The sequence below is a fragment of the Eleutherodactylus coqui genome, chromosome 7, assembly GCF_035609145.1.
Source record: "Eleutherodactylus coqui strain aEleCoq1 chromosome 7, aEleCoq1.hap1, whole genome shotgun sequence".
Classification (NCBI taxonomy): Eukaryota; Metazoa; Chordata; class Amphibia; order Anura; family Eleutherodactylidae; genus Eleutherodactylus; species Eleutherodactylus coqui.
The window spans coordinates 165522361-165549959 of NC_089843.1; the positions used below are offsets into that span (position 1 = coordinate 165522361).

Consider the following 27599-nt stretch of genomic DNA (forward strand, 5'->3'; position numbering starts at 1 on the left):
GAATACATTAAGGGGGTGTAGTTTTTAAAATCAGGTCATTTGTGGGGGTATCTATCATTCTGACACCTATGAGCCTTTACAATCTTGGCTTGGTGTAGGAAAACAAAGTTTTCCTCAAAATGCTGAAAAGTAATGTTACATTTGTACGTCTCCTAAATGGTTAAAAAAAACACACGTTTTTCAAATGTGCATTCAGAATAAAGTAAACCGATGGAAATATATAACTTAGCAAAAATCTGTACAGCATGTTTGCACATATTTGATATATTACAATTGAATGTGAAAAAAATATTTTTTTTCAAAATTTTCCCAATATTGGCACTTTTCATAAATATACACAAATTCTATCAGACTATTTTCACCACCTAAATGAAGTACAATATGTGGCGAAAAAACAATGTCAGAATCACTTGGATATACAAAACCTTTACAGAGTTATGATAGGTTAAGTGACACATGTCAGATTTCCAAAATTTGGCCTGGTCATTAAGGCGCAAACAGGCTTGGTCACTAAGGGGTTAAACAGAAATTTTAAATTCTTCCTATAATTGATTCATTAGTTCGTGCTCTAGACCCCCAAGTAATGTGTTTTTTAAATGGTTACTTAGGAATCTGATGTCACATGCCATTTCTATGTAGGTTTAAAGCTGTCGCTTTCTTTGAGGGAAAGGAAACTGTCAGACCGTATGGCATATTTATTATAGATGTACAAATGGGTCACTGTCATTTGCTAAAACACTTTTTTGAGTTTTGGCTTTTTTTAAAAATCCAAACTAGCATCACCGCTTCTTGCTTTCTGAACCACCATGAGTCCTAGCTCATGGATTCCAACTAGAGTTCATCTTCAAATTAAATTGAAGGTGGAATCCCTTCCTGAGTTATAAAGACGGGCAACATTCCCACTGTATATAGCTTGTTACTGAAATAACTATTTTGTTGTAGAACATGGAGGAGAATCGTCAAAGGATACTTGAGAATGAAGAGACTACGCAAACCCAACTCATGTGTAATGATGTGTTTGATAACTTGCAGGACATGGAAGCAGAGCTTTGCTCCTTGCGTCATGAGAAATTAAACCTTGAGGAGAAGCTTTTCAGCCTACAACAACACATTGACAAGATGACAAGTGAAAGCGATGAGCTGAAGACTACACTTCAGAGCCTAGTGTCAGAAAGGGACCAGATGAAGGAAGACCTTAGAGAGAACGTAGAGATGGTAACTAGGAAATCCTTAGGTTTTCTTCTTTTGGAAGTTACCGCATGGAATTATAAACAGTTTTTGAATGAATGTTCTTAATTCTTCCTCTTTGTAGTCTATTGAAACTCAAGATCACCTTAGAGAGGCACAACATGACCTTCAGCAGCAGAAACTGAGCATAGAAGAGTTAACATGTCAGATTGCATCTTTAGAACAAAAAGTATGTTATTTTGGACGATCAATGTTGCATTTTATCTTGAACCATCCAAATTCCACAGATCTTATGTTTATTTTTTTTTTCTTTTCCCTTTAACCAGTCGTCTATACTAAATCACGAATTGCAGGAAACTATTGCAGTTTTGAAGGAATCCAACAATGAGCGAGATCTTCTTGAGCAGATGAAGCAGAAACTGGTATTAGAACTAGAACATCTTCATAATGATATTAAGAACAAAGAACTGACCATAGGAGAATCTGAAAAAGAGCGGACTGAAGCTGAACAAAAAGTCCTTGCCCTGACTGTACAGCTGAAGTCTATGTCAGAGGAGAGGGAAGAGTTGCAGAAGCAGGTAACTCAGGAGGAACTTGGTAAAGGTTTTATAGCTACAGGTCATAGATCTATATTCTTTTACAGATTCATGTAAAAGTACTTGACAGGAGTCCATCATGTTTGGTTAAGAAAAAAAGTAACCTTTTTCTACATATCATCAGAACTAAACAAACCAAAACTCCATCCAGTTGCCAGTAAACATGTCAGGGTTGAGAAATGTCCTGAATGAGTGTGTAACTGGTCATCTTCTTGCTCTTTTAGTAGAAGGAAAAAACCATCCCTAAATGTGATTGTTCTATGATCCATCACATGGGTGGTGATAACATGACGTCATGTTCCTGTAGTCTCTGGAGACTGTACAAGGGGAGAGATGAATTGCCACCTGTGATCTTTCTTTTTGATGTTACGTTCAACTTACACCTTCACACAATATTGGCTGGAAAACTCTACATACTCTTTAGGGATCAGATTGGTTTTGACTTGATTTAAGAAGTTGTTTAAGTTTCCATTAGTCTATTGGTAATGCCACTTTTATCTCACACTAGTCTGCTGAAACTGAAGAGGAGCTTAAAAGGACTCAAGAAGAACTTGATCAGCAGAAGCAGGGGGTTGAAAAGCTGGCAAATGAAATTTCTTTGCTTGAAGAAAAGGTATACATTTAGCTATATTGATAACTCTATGATCTATCATTCCCCGTATGGAATATAGAGAACTGTCCAGGGATGTGCTCACTCTTGTTTGTTTTTTTTCCTTCAAAAAGTCCTCCGAGCTAGAAAGAGAGTTGCAAGAAAAGATTCACATCCTGAACAAAGCTGTTGAAGACAGACACATTTTTGACCAGTCTAAACAAGGTCTCGTCTCTGAAATGGAACAGGTTATGGAGGACTTAAAGAACAAGGACTCTGACTTGAAACAAGCGGAGAAGGAAAAAGAAGCAGTGTCTCAGAAAATACTTGAACTTACCAACAAAATGCAAAGTATTGCACAAGAAAGGGATGACCTGGTGCATTCCAAGAAGAAGCTGGAAGAAGAGGTACATTATATTGTGGACAGAAGAAAACTACTTCCTTTACCGTAACTGTCCGGTTTAAACCGTTACCCTGAGTACTGCACTCTGTCAATCTCCCTTATGTGGGGTCACTATGGAGCAAAGGGCGTCTGAGGACTGCCTCACACTTAGCAATGCTATGGCCACAGCCTTGTAACCTTGAGGTGCTCTTCTCAGGCAGTTACTATAAAATCAGTGTGATTCTGGAATTAAAAAAAAGACCACCCCAAAGTTGCATTGGTTATAGACCTCTTAATGCTGTTGAACAGTTGGGTTTCCCAATAGATGAATCCTCTGTTTCACTTGTAAGCCATAAAAGTTTTACAAGCATCTTTTTCTACTAATTCCTGTTTTTGTTAGTAGGGCACTTAGTTGTACCAATTGGCTTCCAATAATTTGAATCTGTGAAATTTGCCATATTTATCGCTGAGTATTCTGCAAACACCCAAGATGCAGCAGCTTGACTTTACTAGGATTCAGAACTTTTATATGACTTTTGTCTCTTATGTTTTTTTTTTGTTTTTTTTTTAAGGGTAAATTTGTTGTATTTTAAATAGAGATGAGCGAACGTACTCGGATAGGCACTACTCGTCCGAGTAATGTGCCTTATCCGAGTACCTCCCCGCTCGTGCTGAAAGATTCGGGACGCGCTGCGGAGCGGGGAGCTGCAGGGGAGAGCGGGGAGGAACGGAGGGGAGATCTTTCTCTCCTTCTCTCCCGCCCGCTCTGCCCCGCTCCCCGCCGCAACTCACCTGTCAGCAGCGGAGCGCCCCGAATCTTTCAGCACGAGTAGAGCGGTACTCGGATAAGGCACATTACTCGGACGAGTAGTGCCTATCCGAGTACGTTCGCTCATCTCTAATTTTAAACAAATGTTATGTACCTTATCACGAGAGTCACATCAGTTGTGCTCAACTTCTGTAAGGTCATAGAAACCTATCAGAGGTTGTGGTCTGTAGGGGACCTAGGCATTAAGATCTCGTCGGTGGCTAATATAACTTGGTTGTGGCACTTGAGTTGCAGTCTCCTTTAACTCTTCTGTGTTATCCTTTGGTGGTTCTTTAATGTAAAAATTTAGTTACATTTTTTTCCTGACCGCTAACCCATTTCTTTTCCCTGTTTTTTAAATCAGGCGGAGAAATTAAGGGAGGAATTTCAGCAGCTAAAGCATGAGCATAACCTCTTAGCCGACCAACAAACTAGGAAGACTAGCCAAATAGATGAACTAGAAACCGAGCTCCAACAAATGCAAGAGAAGATGCGCCTCAGTGACACTTCCATTAAACAACTGGGGAACGAGAAAGTTGCTCTACAAAAGCAGCTGCAACAATGTGAGCTGAAGGTGGCGTCCCTTCACCAAGAACAGGAGCAGATGCAGCAGCTGCTCGAGAGAGTGCGAAGCGAGAAACAAACTATATATGCCAGTCTGCAAGACCAAGAGAAAGCGGTAGGTATACCATAGATCTATATAGTAGTGCCGTGTGGGAGAAAATAGATTGTGCAGTCCCACTGGCAGGCTGGTGATTGCCAAGACTCACGCGGACTTAGAAAAGTGCCTCTAACAGAGAAAAAATTGCAATACTTGGATTACCTTTTATATTTTCCCAAGATCTTAGAGTGATTTTCAGCTTTTTCAACAATTCAGTGTTCAGCTTACATAACTTAAAGGGGTATTCTGGTTGGGAAGCGAAGTTTAAAAAATTCCAGATATGAATAGTGTTGGCGCCATGTTTATGTACAACTGGTTATGGGTATAAATTGTGCAGCCTTTCCCAGCTTAGCCTGTCCTCTGCGGTTTTTCGGCTATTTTCCAAGGTGGCCGCCACATCCCTGTCGATATGCAGCTTGAAAGTACATTTTTCACAGTTCCCAGCTCTGTACTCCCTTTGTGTATGTATACCCCCACTAAGCGCTGCCCTTTAGTGGTCAGCAAATCCAATCTTGAGAGCTGCAGAGAAAGTCAGCCCGGTCATTCCTGCTGAGCAACCTCGACCTGTAGCTCTCGAATACTTACAGGTCGTATCCAAGGTAACCTGGGAATAAACACTTCTGGAGAGCCGGGAGAAGGTGAGGGTTTATAGATCTACCGACACAAAATCCAGAACAGAAGCACATTGCAAACTTTAATGGTTTAGCATTCATTTGAGAGCAGTTTTGTGCAACAGGAATATCCCTTTAGGTTTGTGCAGGGTTTTTTGGATCATTTTGTCTTGATATACATAAATTTTGAAAATTGTGCTAGTCACACTTAGAAACTGACTGTAAAGTGGAGTCAAACTCCTCCTGCACTGCCTCCTGGTGGAAGCAAACCAGCGCTCCTCATATGTCCCCAACTCCAGTCCTCAGGGACCACCAACAGGTCATGTTTTTAGGATCTCTTATGGTAAGAACATCTGTGGCAATGCCTGAGGCACCGGCAATTACATCACCTGTGCAAACTGAGGAAATCCTGGAAACATGACCTGTTGGTGGTCCCTGAGGACTGGAATTGGAACACTGGTCTAGTGGATTTGGTTATGTAATTGCTGCCTCTTGAGAACCCCATTCCAATGTGCCCAAATATAAAAGGAAAACACATGTTACAAGCCAGGTAAAGGAGCATCACATGGGGAGTTAAAGGTGTGTGGGTGCTAACCATTTCTGGGTCACAGTGGAGGTGGTTGGTACCCGTAGCAACAAGGGGTAAAAAACGTGAAAGAACACTACAGCTTTTCAAGAAAAGGAGGCTTTTTTTTTTTTTTTTGAAACTTGCATTTAATGGGTGAGTGCTTTATTTTCACATTGGAAGCGCATTGGATTGGGGTTCCTGAGATGAGACTACTACTTAATACTTAGCAGTTGTAGTAAATGCCCTGAGTTGTCTGGTTGTTTTACTAGGTTGCTCAGCTACAAGACGAACTGATCACTTCTCAGACAAAACTTGAGACTGTGAAAGAGGAGTGTAATGAGAGAAACGCCCAACTAGCTGAGAAAGTTAATGAAGTAACGGAACTGTTAAAGGAGAAGGCTTCTGTGGAAGAGGAGAACGAACAATGGGTGGTGGTAAGTCTGTTAGCCATGCAGATCGGCCACCATGTGATATTTAACTTCTATGTATCTCTTGCATTTGTGCTTGCATATAAACCTAGGTTTTCAGAATACAAATTCCTAAACTACTGGGATTTGTTTCTGTGAGGGGAATAGATTGCCTCTCTTGTGCTGAACATGGATGTTGGTGCATTTATTCCAGAAAGTGTCAGATGAAATGGTGAAGAACTGGAAACTGGAGAAAAAGATCTCTTTTCTGGAAAGTTTGGTTACTCTTTTGCGCTCAACACGGAATGAAACTTCTGAAGAAGTAGATCAACTAGCAGTATGTACTGAATCTTTAGAAAGAAAGAATCAAGAATGGAAGGTAATATTGATGTTTACAGTTGTAGAACAGGATTTCCTATTGGCTGGCTAAATGAAATATGACAATCTCTAAGAAATGTCCTTCTTTTTTTTTTTTTTTTCTTTTTATAGGATCTTGTGGAAAATGTTTCCACCATTTATACAAATCACAGTTTGCTGAAAAACCTCTCTAGGGATCTCAAAAGAGAAACTGAAGCTCAAAAACAATCGATGAGTGCGATAAAAGAAGGTCTTTCATCAACACTCTCCAAGACTTTTGGAAATCTGGAAACTGAACATACCAAGCTAAATTCTCAAATCGAAAATCTGCTGCATAAGTTTAAGGTATAATTCTGGTCTGGGTGACATAAAGGGGTTGCACCAGAATTATCACCTACTCGTAGGGTAGGTGATAAGTTTGATCGGTGGGAGTCTCACTGCTGAGGCCTCCACCAAGATGGGAAATGCATCTCTTCTGGTCACTGTTGGCTCATTGCACCCACCCTCGGTGATGTGGATCTTCAATGGAATAACAACCACTCTTGTACGCCACTCATTTCAATGGGGCTGGCGTAGATGGCCAAGCACTTTGTACTCTGCCATCTCCCGAAGTGTCATGAAAAATGAAAGGGTGGTACAGCACATGCGCTACTGTCTCCCCATTCAATCTCCATATCACTGTAATGGGTGCAGTGAGCCTGCGGAAAGGAGAAGGGGAGCACAGGACCTCCATTCTCAGGATCAGTGGGGGTCTCGGCAGTGAGACTCCCACTAATCAGACCTATCGTTTGGATAAGTGATTGATTAAGTCAATTGCCGTGCCAACCCCCCCAAATATATGATATATATATTATACTATACTAAAGGTTATGTAATCCAGGTGTCAGAAGGTACTAATCATCCCTGCAGAGATCTAGCAGGTTCAAAGTGGTGAAGGTAATGCTTCCAGGTAAAAAAAAACAACTCCTTTTTACAGGCAATTCAAATATTCAGTTCAGGGTCTACATTGTTGACGTCCAGTTTTTTCTTGCCTGTATCATTGAAAGACACAGCTGAAGACCTTGGATATAGCTACTGGCAGGCAGACACTAAGCAGAAAGTGTTCTCTCCTCCCACTAGCTACACCCCTTCTGTGGGCACCGCTCCTAGTTTTAGCTTAAGCCCCATTTAGACACACAGATTATTGCTTGAAATTCATTATAATGATAAAAGTGAGCAATGGTTTTGCTTTTAAAGACGGACATTTTTTCCCTAATTAAAAAGTCGTTTCAGTCGTTTTATTATCGTTGTGTAATGTTTGCATTGAAAAGTCCTGTAAAATCACTGAATGACGTCATTTTGACCAAACGAAAAGCAAACGGCCGAACGATGGATTTTAAGCGGACTGAAAGACAACGATAAGCGAATCTTTAACGATAACTGCACGACGGGCGCAAGATAGACGCAATGATTATCGCCTAAATGTTGGCTTTTGAGAGAATTTTGAGCGATAATCGTTGTCTAAATGGGCCTTTAGCGTCTGTAAGGGGCAGATATTGTTCTTGCTGGACTCCAACTAGCTCTTGGGTTCAGGGAATACAGGCATGCAGGACTTTCCCTGTTGACCCATCAAGGAGGAATAACCATGGAGTTAACTGTGCAGTTGTCTGTCATAACCTTGAAAGAAAAAGGGGTACATCAAAGTCCTTTTCAGGGGAGTTATGAGCTTCTCTTCCCTGGCAGCGGCTCCTGTAACTCTTGACCCGCTAGGTCCTTTTTTTTCCTTTTATTGGTGCAGAAAGTCAGAAGCTGCGTGTGTGAAGCTGTAAATTGTGCCCGATGACGTAGCTCTGTGCAATGGGCGGATTCGTTTGCGCCGCGCTTTGCCGCTGGCTACTACTTTCATCACTGGTTCTTCACTACCAACATCAAAAATTTAGGTCCCAGGTTCAGGCCTAGGCAGGGCACTCTAAGGGTGTGTTCGCCGTGGTAGGTGGTGAGGACTTGCTATGCAGGCAGCAGTTTCTCTTCTCACAAGAAGCTACAACTCTCACAGCAAGGAATCCTGGGATCATTATCCCACACCTCTGCTCTGCCTGGTGGCTGGCTGTCCTGTGCTTCTGTCTCTTCTGCAGTACATCTTGCAATTGTCTATAATACAGTAAATTGTATAATTGCTGCTTTAGCGCCATGTCCGACTCCAGACAAGGGCCATCCAGAGCTTTGTTCTAACTGCGTTCCATTGCGACAAGCAGATGTAGAACAAATTACCGCCACCATTTTGCCCAGCCTATACAAATACACAAATCGATACCCAAAATATTGATGCCAATAAAAACCTACATTCGGAAGCACAAAAATCAAGTCCTCATATGGTCATGTTGACGGAAAAATAAAGTTATGGCTTTGAAAAGTAGAGATGGAGATAAAAAAATATTCCTTCCCCCCCCCCCCCCCCCCTAAAATTTTTTCCTTATTGCCAAAAATGGTCATGTCTTTAAAGGGTTTAGGAGCCATGGCCCCTTCACTGCTTACACAGGCGCATTGGCTCATCCATATAGATATCTGTCTATTATTGCAGCTCTGAATCTTGACCATATTTTAATGTCCTAACGATGGTTCTAAAAATTGTTTTGTAGGTTATCGATAGGTCTTCAGTAGTGAAAGATAAAAATTACGAGTTGGTCCAGGACTATGAGAGTGAATTATGTGAGGTGCAAAAGAAAAACCAGGAGTTGCTGCTTCAGTGTCGGTCTCTTGAACAGCATGGCACGAGATGGTCTAAGGAGGCAGCAAAGGAGCTTAAGAGCCGTCAAGCTGAATATATGAACCAACTGATAATTAAAAAAACGGATATGATGACGGTATGTATGCCACGTGACCCCACACTACTAATAAAGTAAGGTTTGTCACTGGAGGATTTTAACGTAATTTTTCTTATGTGTAGCTTGTTGTAGATGACCTGTCTGAGGCCCAAGTGGAGCTAAATGGTATAGAAACTGATCTGAAAAAAGAAATGCAATGCAAAAAAGAATTCACGGTGTGGCTGGAAGAGTTTAAAGACCTGCACTGTGATACCACAAGGCTGAGCGACCGAGTACTTGGGGAAAACAGGCGCATTGCTGGACTCATCGAACATCTAACAAGGAGACTGAAGGTAAATAAAATGGACTGTGGGTTCCCGAATTGTTTTTGGTGATAAAGTAGCTTAGTAAATTGCACACAGAAAAGCGAATTATAAGCTTTTATGATTGTATATAAAATAAAATAATGCATTTCTGTAGGTTATACAGTGGGGCAAAAAAGTATTTAGTCAGATACCAATTGTACAAGTTCTCCCACTTAAAAAGATGAGGCCTGTAATTGACATCATAGGTAGACCTCAACTATGAGAGACAACATGAGAAAACACATCCAGAGAATCACATTGTCTGATTTTTAACAAATTTATTTGCAAGTTATGGTGGAAAATAGGTATTTTGTCACCTACAAACAAGCAAGATTTCTGGGTCTCACCTGTGGGTAGGCCACATGCTTTTTGTGGCTGCGTGTTCTCTTCTTTCAGAGTGGTGTTCACGGCATCCGTGGGTGCAGATCGCCACTGGGTATTGTCAGGGATGGCCGCTGACAGTGGTATATTCCGGGCCTCAAGCCTTACTTTAGTCCCTGGCTTTGGTGTAGCACACGTGGTGGGTGGGCTTGGACAGGGGAGGGCTCTTTCTCCTGGCCTCCACTCAGTTTACTGTGGCCAGGGGCGGGCTTCCTTTACTTGGTTCCTTCTCATCTAATCACCTTCATGATGCCTGCATTTCAGTGAAAAACTTGCGCCCCCCCCCCCCCCCACAAGGGTGTCTATATTTATTTATTTTTGACTGGTTATTGACTGATATGTATGCCAGTCTTGAGCGGCAGATAGTTGATATTATGACCACCCATGCTCTGCTAATGTGCCCACAACCTCTAACAGCAGAGAGCGTCAACATCGCTGAACGTTTCCTTTTAAAGGCTTGAGTGCTGCCATCAACACTGATTACATCATGCATAATGTATGAGTTTTATTGTGCAAACGTTTTAGGCAGGTGTGGGAAAAAAAGTAACTAAAAACGTTCTATTTTTAAAAACCCTCTAACAAAAACTAATGTTGCAGAGTCAATTAGCACAGTGGGTGAAGAGAGAATTCTAAATCAAAGCAATATTTGGTGTGACTATCCTTTTGCGTTCAGAACAGTATCAATTCTTTGTATGCTTGCACACAGTTTTTGAAGGAACGTGGCAGGGAGTTTGGTCCTAACACCTCCCAATAATCTGGTCAGAACGGCCCGGGTGACAGTTAATTTGTCCATATAGCCATCCTGCATCTTACTACTGGTGCCTACACCTCAGAAGATCTTATTTCAAAAGGACCCCTCTTCCATCCCAGTATGTCCATACTTTAGTCAACGGCATGGCTGTTGAGGCTGTCATGTTAAGAACTTGTGGCTTCTTGGAACAAGTCATTCAGACTGTTAACCAAGAAATCTTCCTCAAGTATATACCACAGTGTCTGGAAGTCTTTCTTCTACTGGTGTGAACGGAAGAAATTTCACCCTTTGCTTTAGTTCGCCGAGACAAAATTATATTCCTTAATGCCAAAAGTCGAGCCATCCTCAAAGAGTTCAAATACATATGGAAACAATCGTGGTTGCTTGGTTGTTTCCATGTCTCACGTTCATGGTGAGTGTTTGGTCAGACCACCACAGATAAATTTTTTTATGGTAGATCTAGTTGATATTTAAAAAAAACCTCTTAATCCGTTTCATGCATGACATCTACTTTTCAGAAAAGGACTAGTAATTAGGAAATTATAGTACCAGTGTTCCTGGTGGCGCAATGCACTACACAGCTGTGCTACATGGTACATCCATTATGATCACACAACACACAAACAGCTCTACTACATCCATCTTGATTCTCACGCAAGACAGTTTGGCTCCTCTCACAGCAGTGACATCACTGCAGGTCATTCAGGCCCCTGGATCTCTGGGGGGTAGGGGGGGGCAGTAGGTCAGTGTCTTCTGTCAGGACCGCTGAGTTGTCTGAGATAACATCAGAGTTGTATTCTCATTTGTAGTTTTTGTTGTCGCCTTTTTTAAGAGCCCTAACTGTGGTGTTCTTCTGTCGGTCAGACTCTGTGTTTTATATATGTTGTAGGACCTTCGATGATGGAGGGCGGAGCATGAAAAAGCACACATACATACATACATACATACATACATACATACATACATACATACATACATACATACCTACTGACAAGTTGTCGTTAGTAGTTCGATAGAACAAGCTGATGTAATTTCTTTCTGGCCATATTGTTCCAGTGAGCTCCACCTTCTGCTGAGCACTTCTAAAGGGTGTTCATTAAATGTTGATGCACCAACAAATATTTGTTAAAGCATATGACTGAAAACATTTAGTTTCTGTTTTGTGATACCTTTTTAACACTTGGAAGATATCATGGAAATTCTGTAATGTTTGTTCACAGATAATCATTCAGCCTAAAATAAAGCGAGACACGGTGACGTATCTCAAGAGTTTAGATGCCGACTTGGAAAAGAAGAAAAAAGAAAATAAGGAACTGCTGCAAAAGATACAACAAATTGCACCATCTGTCAATTCTGACATCTTAGAAGAAGAAAATGTACGATTGCGTGAAACTCTGAAAGATGTCCAGGCGGAATTAAAGGTATAGTAGTTCAACATGCATTAAGAATCTGTTTCTATGCTTTTACTGGACTGTGCTAGGGTCAGATAGGTCATCGATGTTGACCTAAATTATACAATCCTCCGGACTCTTACGTAGTCCTTGCCTGCACCATTTAAGGCTTAATCAAGTGCAGCTGAAATATTATTGCTACTTGGTTTATGTAATGGGGAGTTGCTGCATGTCGGGCCTTTTTTTTTTTTTTTTTTTTTTTAGCCAACACAAGTAACTTTTCATTTGCTTAGAACTTTTTATGAAGCCATACCATTCAAATAAAGGGTAGGAATATAGATTTTGTGGCTTGACCTTGATATACTTTTTACTTCGGTAAAAGTACCGTATTTTCCGCTTTATAAGACGCACCGGTCTATATCACAGCGGTGCGTCTTTGACGCAGGAGGAAGGAAGGAAGCCGTTTGGTGGAGGCGGGGAGCAGCAGTAGTACCCACCGGCGCTCACCACCAATCACAGGTATGTATGGGCAGCAGTGGGGAGGAGACTGGTTGCACATTTGTTTGTGTGATCGCGAGTTTAACACACAATCGCGCGAACTACATCGCGTTCGCGCTGTAAATTCGCGATCGCGCTAAAATGGCGATCGGAACGAAGTTTTTGGCATATTTGCTTTAGAAGACTTAGCAACTCCTCCCCCCCCCCCCCCCCCCTCCCCACCCTGCTTTGGAGGGGTAAAAAGTGCATCTTATAAAGTGCAAAATACGTACGGTATGCGGTTCAAGGGAGTAGTAACTTTATACACCTGAGCATCTTCTTAGTTGTGGGCAGAAGCCTCTTGTCCACTCCCAAATGTAATGGGAAATCATCAATCTCCATATGTGTAACATACATATTTCACCCCTCTGCATTGTAAGGGCTGAAATGAATTGATGTGCTGCAGAGTTGAGAAATCCAAATAGTCAATTTGTGTGTTCAAATCTCATAAACGGAGCTGCTGTTGTATCCTCTGGGGATGTTCCATGTGGACTTGTGCACAAACACAAGGATTCACTCTGATATGCTGTTGTCCTATCTGGCTTATTTGTTTTGCTCTGACATGCAGGGTCTACTCTTTTACACATGGCAAAACTAATCGTATAAATTCAGTATCTATTACACTTTGTTTCCTAAAAAAAAAAAAAAAGTTCTCTACTGCCACTTGTATAATGTGCCTTAGTTGAAAGTTTAAAGTTCATGATTTCTCATTTGCCTTTTTTATAATTCAGAAGTAGAAGCTGTATTCAAATGATCTTACAGCTGAGCTGCTCTAATCTAGCGGACTATTGTTTTGTAGCCCTGCAGTTATTGTTGGACGGCTTCCTAGTCTTTCCTCCCCTCACTTGGCAGTTTAAGTAATCTTGGGAGCTTTACAATGCTAACTGTTCTGTGCCAGTGTATAGTCTATGCAAGCCTAGCAGAAGGCATCCTTTCAACCAATTACATGCATTAATGTCCTAGAGATGACTCGTGTCTACTGGTGTTTTGCAGGAAAAGCAGCGTCTGGTCCAGAGTCTGGAAAATGAGCTGAGCTCTGCCAAAGCAGATGCCAAAGAAAAAGCGGAGAAGGCATTACTGCTGGAAGAGCAGCTGCGCTCCAACACCGCAGAGTCCGCGCTTTCTGAGATGGAGGTTAAGATGAATGAAAAGGAAAAGCATTTCCAGGCAGCGCTGGAGGAAATACAGGTTCTCCAGGTAAAATAGGCAATGCCAAAATACACTGCTCTACTAACCATTTAGCTGTAGGCGCTTCCTGCATGAAACTTGGCCGGTACTTTGCGTCTTGGTAGTGGTAAAGTAAGGAGGGCCAGGTAGAAGTTTGTGTAAGGAGAGGAGGAGGCAGGGCTTTTCATGGTAAAAAGTAATCCAGGTTCGTTTCCAGGTAGCAACAGATTTTTTTTCTCCACCTCTCTAGAAGTAATCTGTTGGGGAGCATTCACGTAGGCATCTTTTTTCCATCTGTGAGCTGTCCATGGACCCATTAAAGACTGTTTGTGCAAAATCGCTTGATTGAAAAATCGCAGCATGCCCTCCTGAGTACTACAGTAGTGCTCCAGAGCGCTATATAGTCCTCTGTCCACTTCTTGCACTCGTGAGTACAGAAAACAAATGGGAAGCGGAATCCTCATCGTTCACCCTTCTATTCCAGCCAAGATAACGATGGGACCTAGAGAGGGGGATATCCTACTGGACCTCGGGGATGTAGCATTAGCCTTTAGACTGCTCTCTCTCAGATCTCTGTACTCTTGGAATCGATGGTAGTGGTAGAAAAAAGTGAAGCAGCTGATTTTTGTACAGGTTAGGTTATATTTAGAGATGAGTGAGTATACTTGCTAAGGCACATTACTCGAGCGAGTAGTGCCTTAGCCGAGTATCTCCCCGCTCATCTCTAAAGATTCGGAGGCTGGCGGCGGAGAGCGGGGAGGAACGGAGGGGAGATCTCTCTCTCCCGCCCCCCCCCCCCCCCCTCCCGGTCCTTCCTGCTCCCCGCCGCAACTCACCTGTCACCCGCGCCGGCCCCCAAATCTTTAGAGACGAGCGGGGAGATACTCGGCTAAGGCACTACTCGCTCGAGTAATGTGCCTTAGCGAGTATACTCGCTCATCTCTAGTTATATTCTTTTAATATGGGTCGATTCTCAGCCCCATGTTATGATTGTCGATCTTCAAGCATTGACAAGATCAACACTGTTTTACTTTCCTTATTACATGATCCGGCTATAGATGTCTCAGTTCAGACGGGGAGTTATGTGGCTGACCAGCAAACCTTTTTATGAAGAGCAACGATCAGCTGACAAATGAGCGTTCACTAGTTCGTCGGCGGATTGTCTGTGCCTTTTTACACTGCCCAAGCAAAGAACGTTATGTGCAACAATCAGGCCGTGTAAAAGGGCATTAAGACAATGCATCTCTATGAATGTTATTCCATGAGTCGTCTTTAACGGATTCAGTGCTGCCTTTTATGGGTTAATGGCTACTTTGCTGTTTACTCCTAAGACTGCTATATGTAAGTATTCAGATGATTGGGAAGTCTTCCCCTCTGTACATGTAGTCTTGTGTATGGTAATATTTGCGCACTATTTGTTGTAGGGCTCGTTGTAGGCCCTTAAACACTTTCAGCTGTTTTCACAAATCTGATAAAACTTGGTTTTGACTTTGGGGCTTAACTTTTTTCTTTCTTAAACAAGGAAAAGGTTTCCAAAGGTGCAGCACCCTACAAGAATGAAATAGAGCGCCTCAGAGATCAAGTCGTGAAGGGCGAGATGGACAGAATGAAGCTGACCAAATCTACAGAGCAGCAGTAAGTATGTCCGGTTTAGCTGTGTGTGATATAAAAAATATGCATCATGAATAAAATCCACTTCATCAATCCCCCGAAAAGCCCCTTTACACTCGTTGATCTGCTTTTCCTTAGACCAAATGGTACAATGATGGTGTTTAAATCGATTCTTTAAATATTCTATCTGTCATAACATACAAAAGAGTTAACCTCCTAACTATAGCCCTTTTTAGACCTCAGACATCCGCAGTACAGATTTTTATGTATTCTTTTAAAATCCTCTGCTTTCCCACGGCATTCGCAGCCCGTCCGCAGTGTCAGCTGTGGGTGGGCCGCAAATCGGACAGCTTCCATTGACTTCAATGGAAGCCGTCCTTGCGGGAACCATACTGAAATGGAGCATGCTGTGATTTGTTTTCCGGACCAAAAGATCTGCAAAGCAAATCCGCAAGCTTTACTTCCATTGCGGACACCCATGCTTCCTTATGGGCGGCTTGAATTTCGGATCCTCTGCAATTCAAATCCACCCATGGACATTGGGCCTTAGGGAACCTCTTCCCCACACATATGATGTGATGAAGAATGCTATAATGGACTGCCTATAGGGAAGAAAAGTAAAGGTGCATTAGTGCCAACAAGCTCAATGGCAGAACGCAGTATATGGCTTGTGCTGGGGAATGCACCATCTAGGAAGTCCAGCATGGTAAAGCAGTAGGGAACCAGTTTAACAATCTGTCCTCGTCCACACAAAACAGGGAAAAAAACAAAGTGAGGGGGGGGGGGGGGGGGAGAGGCATCCTTTCTAAAGGGTCAGGGGGCTGTAGTTGGATGGAATTTTAATGAAACCAGTTAAAACCCCATCTTAATAGTATACAGGGAGAATTAACCCTCCTCATTGTGCTGCTATGTAGACTGTAAGGGGAAATATAGTAAGCTTGATCTGGAAGGAAATAAAAATTCACATGTCTGCAGAGATTTTGCAGCCCTCCAGGCAATTCAGCAGCTCTAGAGCCCTTGGGAGATGCTTTTTTTTTGTTGTAGGACCACAGAACGTTGTGACTAGTCACTGGAGGGGATTTTTCTTGATACTCTCAATAAGCCACACTAAAATGTATTTCTTCATGCTCCCTAGAATTTCATCCTTGAAAGCTTGTGTAGAGGACAAAGAAGAACGCTTACGAAAATTAAGAGAGCAGCTCAGAAGATCACAAAAAGACCTAGATGATACAGGCATGTAAATGAGGCTTCAATCCTTAGAGGAGGGTGTTCCTTGATCATATCAGAAAAATTAAAAATATTTCTTATGTTTTTCCTTAGTTGGTCCTGGAAGCTCCAGCGCCCCAGCGTACCCTCTGACTTGCGGCGATGGTAGTGGCATCGTGCAGAGCACGGCTATGCTTGTGCTACAGTCAAAGAATGCTGAGCTGAAAAGGGAAATTGCGCAGTACAAGAGAAAATGCCATCAGTTGTCAAGGTATGGCTGCCATCTCTCCTGCCTTAGCTTCTCTAAACTATGCGGTAAGAGTAGGGCATTTCTAGGAAGTGTTATAAAGCACTTGGGGATGACAAACTCCACCTCTTACCATACGTCAGAGAAAAGGGGGGTCTTAAATGCAAAAAAGCTTCTCCTTCTATACAGCTCACAAATGGCCTCTTATGGTATATGCTGCATACTGCAGCAGAGCCACATTTCAGGCTCCTTCCCACAGGGGTGGATCACAGCATTTTACCACCGTGGGAGACGGCGGTGAGCGGTCTATGGATGCAATAGTGTATTATGTTTTTTGTTTAGTTTTTCTATGGTGGTGGGGGAATGCCAAACCTTATGCTACATTTGAAGAAAAGAAACACCATTGACCAAAATGTCTTTGTTAAACTACAAGTAATGTCCAACTGCAGCAGGACCCCTGCTGAACGGGGCAATGGTAAGTACATGTGACCAGCGCTCTATTCATTGTGTACAGATAGCTGAGTGATACATTGTTACCTCAGTTGGTCCTATAGAAGTGAATGGCGCAGCAGTCACACATGCACACTACCACTCCGTTCAGTAGGGGGGCTTCAAATGCACCATTCTCGTGATCACTGGGAGTTTATCCTGAGGATGTCCTGAATGGCTTTTGGTTGGAAACCCCCTTCTAACTTGTCCATCTTCTAATGATGGGATGATTTTCTGACCATATATTTATTTTAAGCCTTTGCAATCCAATTTTGGATTCAGGGTTTCCTAGGGGGCTTTCTCTTTCTGCCATTATCCAATGGCGCCATCTGCTGGCTAAAGCCAGTACTGCGGTATGGGACATGCTGGAGAGGCCCCTGACAACAGAGCAGCCAGTAATCTACAGTAAGAATACCCTGCCAGATATCTTTTTGACATTGACGTCTGAAGACATTCTGATTGAAGGCTGTACAGCTCCAGACTGGATTGGAAAGGGTTAAATGTTGATCAGCGGCATTGTGGTTTTCCTAGGAAATACAACCTGTTACTGTTTTGACTTTTTTTCTCTCCTCCTCTCTGCTTTTCCTAGTAACATATCCTCTTATGAAGAAGAGCTTAAACAGCTGAAGAAACAGTCTCCTAAGACCCCTACTACACTCCTTAGTTCATTGCATGATGACATGATGTCTCATAGCAATACAGACCTTTGCAGCGCTACAGAGGTTTCTCCAAGGAAGTCCGAGATGTCGTCTTGCTATATAACTTCACTGGGCAAAACTGGGCTACAGAGAAAGCGGGACTTGTCTCAAAGTAAGACCGTAACTCACAAACCTCCACCAATGTCCCCAAATAGGGAGCGACACAGCGTTCCTGCTAGCTCTCCGGGAAATACTGATCATTACAGAAAGCATCCAGCTTCTCCACACAAGACAGATGGGCCTTTGTTCAGCACTTTAACTGCATCACCTTGCAAAAAGCAAAAGTTGCCAGTGAAAACCGATTCGCCTAAAGAGAAATTCTTTGACGTGAGATCGAAATCTTTACCTTACTGGCCGGACAAGTTTTTTGATAACTCCAACCTTGGCACTTTATCAGGTAATTAAAAGGTGTATTTCTGTATCACAGGGTTGTATGGGCAGTAGACCGTTGTGGAATGTCCTATGTATTCTCTCCAGAGACGTTGAGTTAGATCCTAAATCGTTGCCAGCATGGAGGCAGAGCAGCTCGAGGAGCGGTCTACACGGCTTTTAAGCTTTTGGCTTTTGAGCGATCATTTTGCATGTGAGCCGCTGGGAACTGTATTCAGGGAACAGACCACCCGCTGTTCTCTGACTAAGTTCTCTTTTAGCTGTCAGCCCCGCAGCAGAACAGACTATGTAATCCGCGCTCCCCGGGCAGAACACAGCGTGCAGTCTTTATCAGCTGTTCTGCTGAATGATGGATTTTATGCCAAACTGAAAATCCTCTTTTGGCAGAAAAGTGAAAGATGGGCACATTTACATGCAACTATTATCGCTCAAAAGATGGCTTTTGAGCGAAAAGCGTTGTCTAAATGGGCCTTTAGTGTTAGGTAAACTAGAGAAACGCATGGAAAAGACTAGTTGTTTGACAGTCTAGTTGCTATAGACACACTGCCTGACGGCTATTTAGGCTAAAAGCGAGTGTCACAAAAACTTTTGGAGCTTGTTGACAGGTAGGTACAATAGTGTGTCCACGACTGAACTGGAAGAGTCTGCTGTGGTGTATTTTACTAGGGTTTCAGCGGGAGGCCAGGATTATACAATACACAGAGGTGCTTAAAAGCTATTTGATCAAGGGGTATGGGATATTTTATTCAACATGCATTTACTATATCATTGACAGATCTAAGTACAGAACCTGCCGATGGGAATCCTAGAGGAGAATTGGGTAACCGTCAGATGTTTTGTTTTACACGCTTTATGACAAGACCTCCTATACATTAAACCACTTTTGCCCCCCCCCCCCCTCCCCCCCCGTCTGCAATGCCGGCGTGAAGGGCACGGAGATGCAGGAGCACAACTTGCTTCCCAATACTGATTGGTGCAATGATGTGCTTTTTTGACCAAAAGCGAATTCCCTGTAAATATGTAACTAGCATATTGCAATACCTTATTTGAATGAGTCTGTTATGTGTGTTTGCTTTGGAAGGTTTGGTCTTGACATAAAGAATGTGATCACTTTGCACGTTTGGGGTGTGAAATACAGTTGGAGTGGGTTATATTACACTCTTGATGCACACTATGCCTCTTCACACTCCCTGCAGTTCACCTGATTGCAGTACATGCCGGACTACACTTTTTACCATAAATGCTTGCTGAAGGGAACTCCTTCAGTAGAGCTCTACACAAGGCCACAGTCACACAGTTCAAGAGGCCAGGGCAGCAGATCATCACCCATAGGGTCCACGGGTCAATATTGGGCTTGCTAAACCCACTTCCAGTTTTCGCAGTCTGTCATACTCCAATAACTGCCAGTAGCACAGTTCAGTCTACATGTACCTAATGCGGGCGGTGGGAGGGGTTGCAGTTATGGTGGCACCATCAATTACCCTATAACATGAGTACGTGTAGAAGTGATTAATTTGGCCCAAGCATAGAAAGTCCTTTAGCCAAGTAGAGCAATCCAAAAAAATGCAGTTTTACCATCTTACATTTTATACTATTATTTTGGTGCAATATACGGGGTGATGCAAAAACAATGGTGCAAAAGTAAACCAATTTATTTTATTCCATACTTGAATTCGCATAACTGCTAGAATGGCATGAAAAGATAGAAAGGCTCTTCACATTGACGTACCTTACAGATGTTTGATGTAGGTGCCATTGGTGACATAGCAGATGTCAAGTTGATGGTCCTGGTCTGCCCAGATGTATCCTGGCGTATCTACTGTTGCTTTCACGTGGGCAAAATTTCTCTCCATTATGTGCCGCAACACAGAGCTGATTCTGGTGCTGCAGAAAAACGTACCAAAACCCACAGGTATACCTGTAGATTCTGATGTGGAATACAAAATGGTTCAGTTCCGCTACAATATCCACATGGCAGCATGCAGCTCTTGGCGCAGAATCTGCCATATGTAATGCAGCACATTTCTGTCGCTGTGAAAGCACCCGTATTGAATCCACTGCAGTCGAGATGCCTTGTTTTAGGTCGTCTAGTATTACAAATGACTGAGTTGTTGTCTTTTCATGTCTTTCTGGCTGTTGTGTCTGTTCGTGTATGACTAAATCTGCCTGACTTTTGCACCATTCTTCTTGAATCGCCCTGCATATTGCAGTATAACTCCGAGAGGGTAAGACAAGTGCGCCATGTTTTGGATTATATAAACTGGCTTTGCTTTTGCACCATTGTTTTTGCATTACCCTGCGTTTATAGTTCTCTTTACAATGTAAACCCTGGAAACCCCATCTAGTTGGGCTCGCATAGAGATGTATGGAGCAGTTAGTTGCACTGAAAGCATCAGTTAGTACAAAATTACATGTGGATTTAAGTGTTCGAATCTCCTAGATGGTTCAGGGGACTTAATTTTCAACTAAGATATATATTCTGTTGAAATCACAAGAGTTTAGAAATGGAAACTGATAAATTGTCACTTCACATGTAACTACAAACTATTGGCTATTCTTGTATGTGGGATTTAGCTAAAAGGGAAGTGGTCACTTCCCCACAGCATCACATGTGGAGACGTGGCAGGTTACCTTTAAACAAGAGAAAACCATAAAAACTCCATGAAACCCGGCCCTAATACTCTGGCGCATTACAGTAATTACTTACTATTCGTTTAACCCCTTAGTGACAGCTCTATCGTAAAACTACGTCCTGCTGTTGCAGCACGTGTATGGAGGGAGGTAGCGGCGCTATCTCCCTCCATACAGCGCGGGCATCAGCTGTTTATTACAGCTGACACCCGCGGGCAATAGCTGCGCTCGGCCGTTCGGCCAGCGCGGCTATTAACCCTTTAAATGCCGCTGTCAATTCTGACAGCGGCATTTAAATCCCCCAAACGCTGTTCGGGGGTCCCGCCCGGCCCCCTTCCCCCGCGGTGAGATTGGGGAAGCCGTGCAGGTGTCATGGCAGCCGGGGGCCTAATGAATTGCCCCAGGGCTGCCTTAGCAGACTGCCTCCCAAGCCATCCACACAGGGTGGCTTGAAAGACTGCCTGTAAAAAAGCAGTATGACGTAATGCTATAGCATTACGTCATACTGCAGGAGCATTACGTCATACTGCAGGAGCGATGAAAGCATCGCATGTTAAAGTCCCCCAGGGGGACTTCAAAGTAATGTAAAAAAAATATTCAAAGTTTTTTTAATTGTTAAAAAAAAAAAAAGATATAAAAGTTTAAATCACCCCCCTTTTGCCATATCCTTATTAAAAAATCAAAATCATAAAATAAAAATATGTACTTGATATCGCCGCGTCCGTAAAAGTCCGATCTATCAAAGTAGTGCATTATTTTTCCTGCACGGTGAACGTCGTCTGAAAAAAAAATAAAGAACGCCAGAAATACACTTTTTTGGTTACCCTGTCTCCCAGAAAAAAACGCAATAAAAAGCGATCAAAAAGTCATATGTATTCCAAATTGATACTATCGGAAACTACAGGACATCCTGCAAAAAATGAGCCCTTTCTCAACTACGTCGACGAAAAAATAAAAAAGGTATTGCGCGCACAAACTGACCGCAGAAAATAATTGAAAAAAATTAAATATCTTAAATAAATAAATAAATAAAAGTACTACAGCAAAAAAAATACTATACAAGTTTGGTATCGTAGCAATCGTACTGACCCATAGAATAAAAATATCAGGTCGTTTTTGTTGCAATTTGTGTGGTGTAGAAACGGGACGCACCGAAAGATGGTGGAATGTCGGGTTTTTTTTCCATTTCTCTCCGCTAAGAATTTTTTAAAAGTTTTTCAGTAAATAATATGGTACAATAAATAGTGCCATTTGAAAAACACAACTCATCCCGCAAAAAACAAGCCCACTTACAGCGACGTCGATGGATAAATTAAGGAGCTACGATTTTTTTAAAAGGGAGTAGGAAAAAACAAAAATGGAAAAAAGCAAAAAAGCTCCGTCACTAAGGGGTTAAAGTTGCAATACCAAACGCTTCCCACAAATAACAGAAAAATAGATTGAATCTATTCAAACTTTATAGGAAAAGGCCATATGGAGGTACCTGGGCGCGTACAACCGCCTATTCCCAGCAGCGTGTGGAAAGGCAAAATACCCTACACATGCCACGAACATGATTGGTGCCGTCTCTGGTGAAATAACACCTGTATTTTTTTTTTTTTTTTTTCCGTCCTTGTAAATATTTGTGGGCTGACAAGTTTTTCTCTCTTGCAGATAAAACTTTGCACACTGGAGCAACCGAAACAACTAGTGATGTCAATAACTGGTGGGATAAAGCACCAACGGATAAACCCAATGAATGCAAAGCCTCCTGAGCTTCTCCATACACAATATACGAGGCTCCCTCATCTTAGTCTGTACAGTAAAAAAATGCAATGTGAAAAGAAAAAATTTGAATTCTGCAAAGCCGGATATTGTTCCTTCCAGCTCCAAAAGATAATGATTTTTAGTTTACATTTTAGAATATATTTAATAAAGGGTAAAGTTTTAAGTTTCACGTTCCTTCAGTCAATCTACTAAACCAGTAACCATGTTAAATGTGGCGCTAGATAGTACGCCTATTTACATCATTTACCACTTATTCTAAATCGTCTTGTGTGTTTTGTTTTCGAATTTGAGTTTGATGTCTTTATTAATAAAGTCCAATATTTATTGCTGATACAATAAAAGAAGGTAGTTTATTTAAAAGGTATTGCCATCAGCATATTATTCCAAAGGGAAGTATGTACAGGAGCCATGAGGCCTCTAGTTGAGTGCTTAAACCCCCTGTTCGTGTTATTCGGGCTGCTGGGGATGGGATTTTTAAAAATCTACGTAATCCACTTGCTGTGCTTATTTTCAAGCTGCTGTATGTGCTTCCCCCTGGCATCTGTGTATTTTCTTCTCCATTGGCTTTAGTGGGCAGAAACGTTAAGTGGAAGAAGAAACCTGTCTGATGGGCTCAAAAAACTAATGTCAAATATGTCATAGATCCTTTAAAAAAATTACACCAGTGAGAACAGGGCCTTCGCGTGTTTTTGGCCTATTGCTCTTTCTGGACATGCAGCACTTAGTGGGGGGGCCTTCAAAGCTTCCTAGGCATAGTATGCAAAATGGCGCTTCTCGGGAAAGAGGAAAACTTTCTTGCTAGTCTGAATTCTGCTTGCAGATTTTGCCCATTGATGGGGCTAAATCCACGCGTGGATCCACAACATTTACATGTGTGTGACATGTACCAAAATACACTCTATCTATGAAAAATGAACCAATCCAACAGTAAGCAGGTTCATATAGTTTTGGCAAAAAAAAAATCCCGCATGTGGACTGAAAGGTTGCTAAATGCGTGACGTAATTGCACAGCTTTTCACTTTTGAAGTTTTACAAGAGCTAGTACTTGGCATCTTACAGAAAATACTTATTAAGGGGGTGACTTTAAATAGCAGGCACAACAAGAGTTTCAGATAGGAAGAACTTTCCAAATGTACATTACTGAATGGGCTACTGTTTGCTTGTGAACTCTGGCACAAAGCTGTTCAAATACTGTGTCTCAAAACCTTGCATTCCCTGTCGTCCTCAGGCAGCACAAGAAGCAGGGTTGGGAAGGACAACCGCATAGAGTACATGGACCATGGTAATCTTCCAAAGATGATTCGAAAGTGCAGATGCAACACCCCAGAGGGGTGATCATGGGCACCTGGTTAACGTGAAGAGCTGGGAGGGATAAATGCTGACGTGTCACGCTGGCACTCACCATGCTCTGGTCCCGGAGGGATGACTCGTAACCAAGGCCAGTGTAGATTGCGAGCCTCGCTTTGACACTCCTTCGGCTAGGAGTTCCAAAAAGGCGGATGAGGGGCTTGTAGTAGATATCACTCGTGACGCCACCATTCCCACACACTGTTAAAGGGCTTGTCCCGCGCCAAAACGTTTAAGGCCCGGTAAAACTTTTACTTGAATAAAACTTTGTAAAACAGGTTATTACAGGTATAGTTCACTTGCAGCAATGACAGGCAGGAGCTCAGAGCTAGGGAGGATACACAGAAACAATACAGCCCTGTAGTCCACGTTATCTATATGTCACTGGTCCTGGAATTGGGAGCACTTCAGAGGAGGAATGGGGGAAGGTCACTCCACAATCACTCGCAGACAAATTGCTCAGGAAGAAAGCTTAGCCTAAATGCACCCCGCACAGCATCCGCATGGGTGTCACAATTAAAGGGGTTGTCTCGCGCCGAAACGGGTTTTGGTTTTTTTTTCATAGGCCCCCCGTTCGGCGCGAGACAACCCCAATGGATGTGTTAAAAAAAAAAAAAAAAATGCATATTACTTACCCGAATCCCTGCTCTGCGACGTCTTCCTTCTTCCTACTTCTTCCTTCACCAAGATGGCCGCCAGGATCTTCACCCACGATGCACCGCGGGTCCTTTCCCATGGTGCATCGTGGGCTCTGTGCGGTCAATTGCTGATTCCAGCCTCCTGATTGGCTGGAATCGGCACACGTGACGGGGCGGAGCTACGATGACAAGCTCTCCGGCACGAGCGGCCCCATTCACCAGGAAGAAGACCGCACAGCGCAAGCGCGTCTAAAAACGCCAGAAGAAAGCGAAATTAGACGGATCCATGGCGACGGGGACGCCAGCAACGGAGCAGGTAAGTGAATAACTTCTGTATGGCTCATAATTAATGCACGTTGTACATTACAAAGTGCATTAATATGGCCATACAGAAGTACTTAACCCCACTTGCTTTCGTGAGACAACCCCTTTAAGTATCTCTGTGCGGTGATCCTAATGGCAGACTGACACACAGGAAAACACCTGTGTTGTGCATTGGTACTTGTTTTTAGTAAAACTGAGGTTTGGTGTGCTCGCTTTCTGGAAGCGACTCTCTCCTCACATCCACTCTCCATGTGCTACAGGATGTTCTTCCTCCATCTTCACCTACATGGAAGCTGCTGGTTCTTCCATGCGGCTCTGTGTTAGCACTCTGCAGCAGGCCAGATGAAAGGCCTCCTCTAACACAGATTAAACAAGACAGCCCTTTCCTGCTCTCTGACACTCACATTTATGTCCTCACTTGTACCACATGACACAGTAGAACAGATACATTCACATGCAGACACAGCTGACAGGCAATGATTTTATCACGGTTAACTCTTCAGTCGCGTCAGCTGTGCAACACACATACAGAAAATGACATGACAGTTTTACACCGTGCTTCCACATAAGTCAGTTCAAGTTCAGACATTCAGACCGGGATGTCATGGGCACTGCCCAAGACACTCAACTGGAAACGTTCTGCTCGCTCTCCAGGCAAGGTTGTCTAGATAGACTTTTCATTAGCTGAGAGAAGCTTTTGCTGTGGTTCTCACCAGCAATTCCTCTTAAAGCTCATTTAGACTTAACGATGGTCATGCAAACGCACACAATGCGTGATAATCGTTAAGTCCAAACATGAGTCATTCTCCCCTTTTTGTTTGCTTTTTGTTTCGTTGCTGAGTTTCAGCCTACATAAAAATCGTCGGCTCGTTGACTTCTCGTTGCAGTTAAACGCTCCCCGCTCACTGTTTCATGTAGGAATGTGAAGCACTGAACAATTCTCAACGATCTGCCTGTCTAAACATTCTGCACGAACTAGCGGTGACAGCACTTGCTCATTCAAATGAGATTCGGCTCACATAAAAGGGGAATTATTATTCACAGAGTCCTCCAGAAGATGAGGAAAGATTAAGCGAAAGTGCAGTCGTCCTGTGCTGGCCGCGAAGGAGATGGTTCCTGTTAGTCCTGGATTTGTGTCCGAGCCATTATTGAAGGCTTCCAGTGAAACGACTTTTTGATCCAAGGGGAAATATGCTTCCTAAACCTGGAGAAGCTACATCTGACAGCCTGGCTGGTGACCGGTTAATCGGGGTCAAGCAAGGGTCTGGTTTGAAGGCATGGTCAACACCCTATTATCGAAGAGCCTCCACAATGAGGGCTTATAACCAAGTGTGGAAAAAGATTAAAATTTGGTGTAGCCAAAATGATATTGCCCATGTAGAAGTTTTAACAGACCATCGGTTTCTCCAGAATGGGTTTCATTTGGCTTTGAACTTTAAGACTGAGTGCATTTCTCAGCAATGAATGCTCTGTCAGAAGGCATATTCACCAACCGTTCCCTGAGCAGAAGACTTCTTTTTACCTCTCTGGTTTTGTAGTTCTGAACCATGTGTTTTCTCCTTTTGAACCCTTCATTATCATGAAGCTCATAATCTGATGTGGCTAGGTACCAAATTGATCAAATGAATGGTGCCCCCTTCCATTTAAACCACCACTGCTAGTAACTGCCATAACCATTGCAGCTCAAAGAGGAAATAGTCATTCACTACTCCACATATAAAACCATCTTTATTAATAACGAATGCATTTAAAATGTACTCACAGATGTCAAGATGACTAACGGCACAAATACCAAAGCCAGCCAAATGTGATAGTAATGCTAAATCCAAACAGTAAAAATATCCTAATAAAGGCGACTACATCATAACCAATAAAAACATCAGTCCCTATGATGTAAGAAGATGCACTCTATCATGCTTCCAATGAAATATTAACTCTAACTAACTAATTGCAATGCTAATACTACCACAAATATCCTAAAGTAATCATATTGGAGCTGCATAAGTGCCGTATTAATAATAATCTTTGTATAGCGCCAATTTATTTTGCAGCGCTTTTAAGGATGGGAGAACACAGACAATATAACAATTACATAAAAAGAGGTCCGTGGCAGCATAAATGAAATAACTTTATTCCTCCCTGCCAAGGGTATACAGCCATGTTTCGATCCTCAGGGTCTTTGTCAAGCTCAGAAATTAGTGAATTATGTGAACCATAAATGGTAAAAAGCAGACAGCAATAGACCAATCATGTTAAAATAACGTACCCTCTTTTTAAATAGATGTGATCAGTTTACCAATTACCACTTAATACAGTACTAGAAATATACATACATATATATTGGAAAGGATCCCTCCATACGCCATCTCCATGGTGCACACGCCGGCATGTGCGAGGTAACGGGGGAGCTCTCTCTCTCTTTCCTACCCCCGGCGCCCCCCAAATCTTTTCGCCCGATTAGGCAGTTACTCGAAAAAAAGCGATGCTTGATCGAGTAATGGCTCTAAACGAGCACATTCGCTCATCTCTACACGCTAGATCAATGCAGCCTCGCAATTCATTTGCAGTGTCTGGGGTGTTACCCTAGAGACCAAAGAGCGTTGCAGGCTCCAGTGATATCAAAAGAGGTCTTGTATCTCTGTGTAAAGTATATAGCAATTGTGCTGGCAGCCGTAATTGGCCATCCAACCGAAAAATGATGTCTACAAC

At 42.6% G+C, this 27599-nt stretch overlaps 1 protein-coding gene across 3 annotated transcripts in view; it reads left to right on the plus strand.

Moving 5' to 3' along the window:
- Positions 1 to 22941, plus strand: part of LOC136572919 (centromere-associated protein E-like) — a 47909-nt gene extending 24968 nt beyond the window's left edge. Inside the window, exons 16-34 of one of the 3 annotated variants that reach the window (XM_066573946.1) lie at positions 1033 to 1215; positions 1313 to 1417; positions 1515 to 1766; positions 2293 to 2397; positions 2508 to 2780; positions 3928 to 4242; positions 5673 to 5837; positions 6025 to 6189; positions 6300 to 6512; positions 8786 to 9010; positions 9094 to 9303; positions 11668 to 11868; positions 13369 to 13572; positions 15065 to 15177; positions 16289 to 16386; positions 16474 to 16630; positions 17685 to 18190; positions 18959 to 19003; positions 22468 to 22941. In XM_066573946.1, the coding sequence (XP_066430043.1) occupies positions 1033 to 1215; positions 1313 to 1417; positions 1515 to 1766; positions 2293 to 2397; positions 2508 to 2780; positions 3928 to 4242; positions 5673 to 5837; positions 6025 to 6189; positions 6300 to 6512; positions 8786 to 9010; positions 9094 to 9303; positions 11668 to 11868; positions 13369 to 13572; positions 15065 to 15177; positions 16289 to 16386; positions 16474 to 16630; positions 17685 to 18190; positions 18959 to 19003; positions 22468 to 22568 (3636 nt within the window). In that variant the 3' untranslated portion in view covers positions 22569 to 22941. The remainder of the gene's footprint in view (positions 1 to 1032; positions 1216 to 1312; positions 1418 to 1514; positions 1767 to 2292; positions 2398 to 2507; positions 2781 to 3927; positions 4243 to 5672; positions 5838 to 6024; positions 6190 to 6299; positions 6513 to 8785; positions 9011 to 9093; positions 9304 to 11667; positions 11869 to 13368; positions 13573 to 15064; positions 15178 to 16288; positions 16387 to 16473; positions 16631 to 17684; positions 18191 to 18958; positions 19004 to 22467) is intronic. The other 2 variants (XM_066573947.1, XM_066573949.1) reach the window with 2 other exon arrangements.
- Positions 22942 to 27599: the final 4658 nt, after the last annotated feature.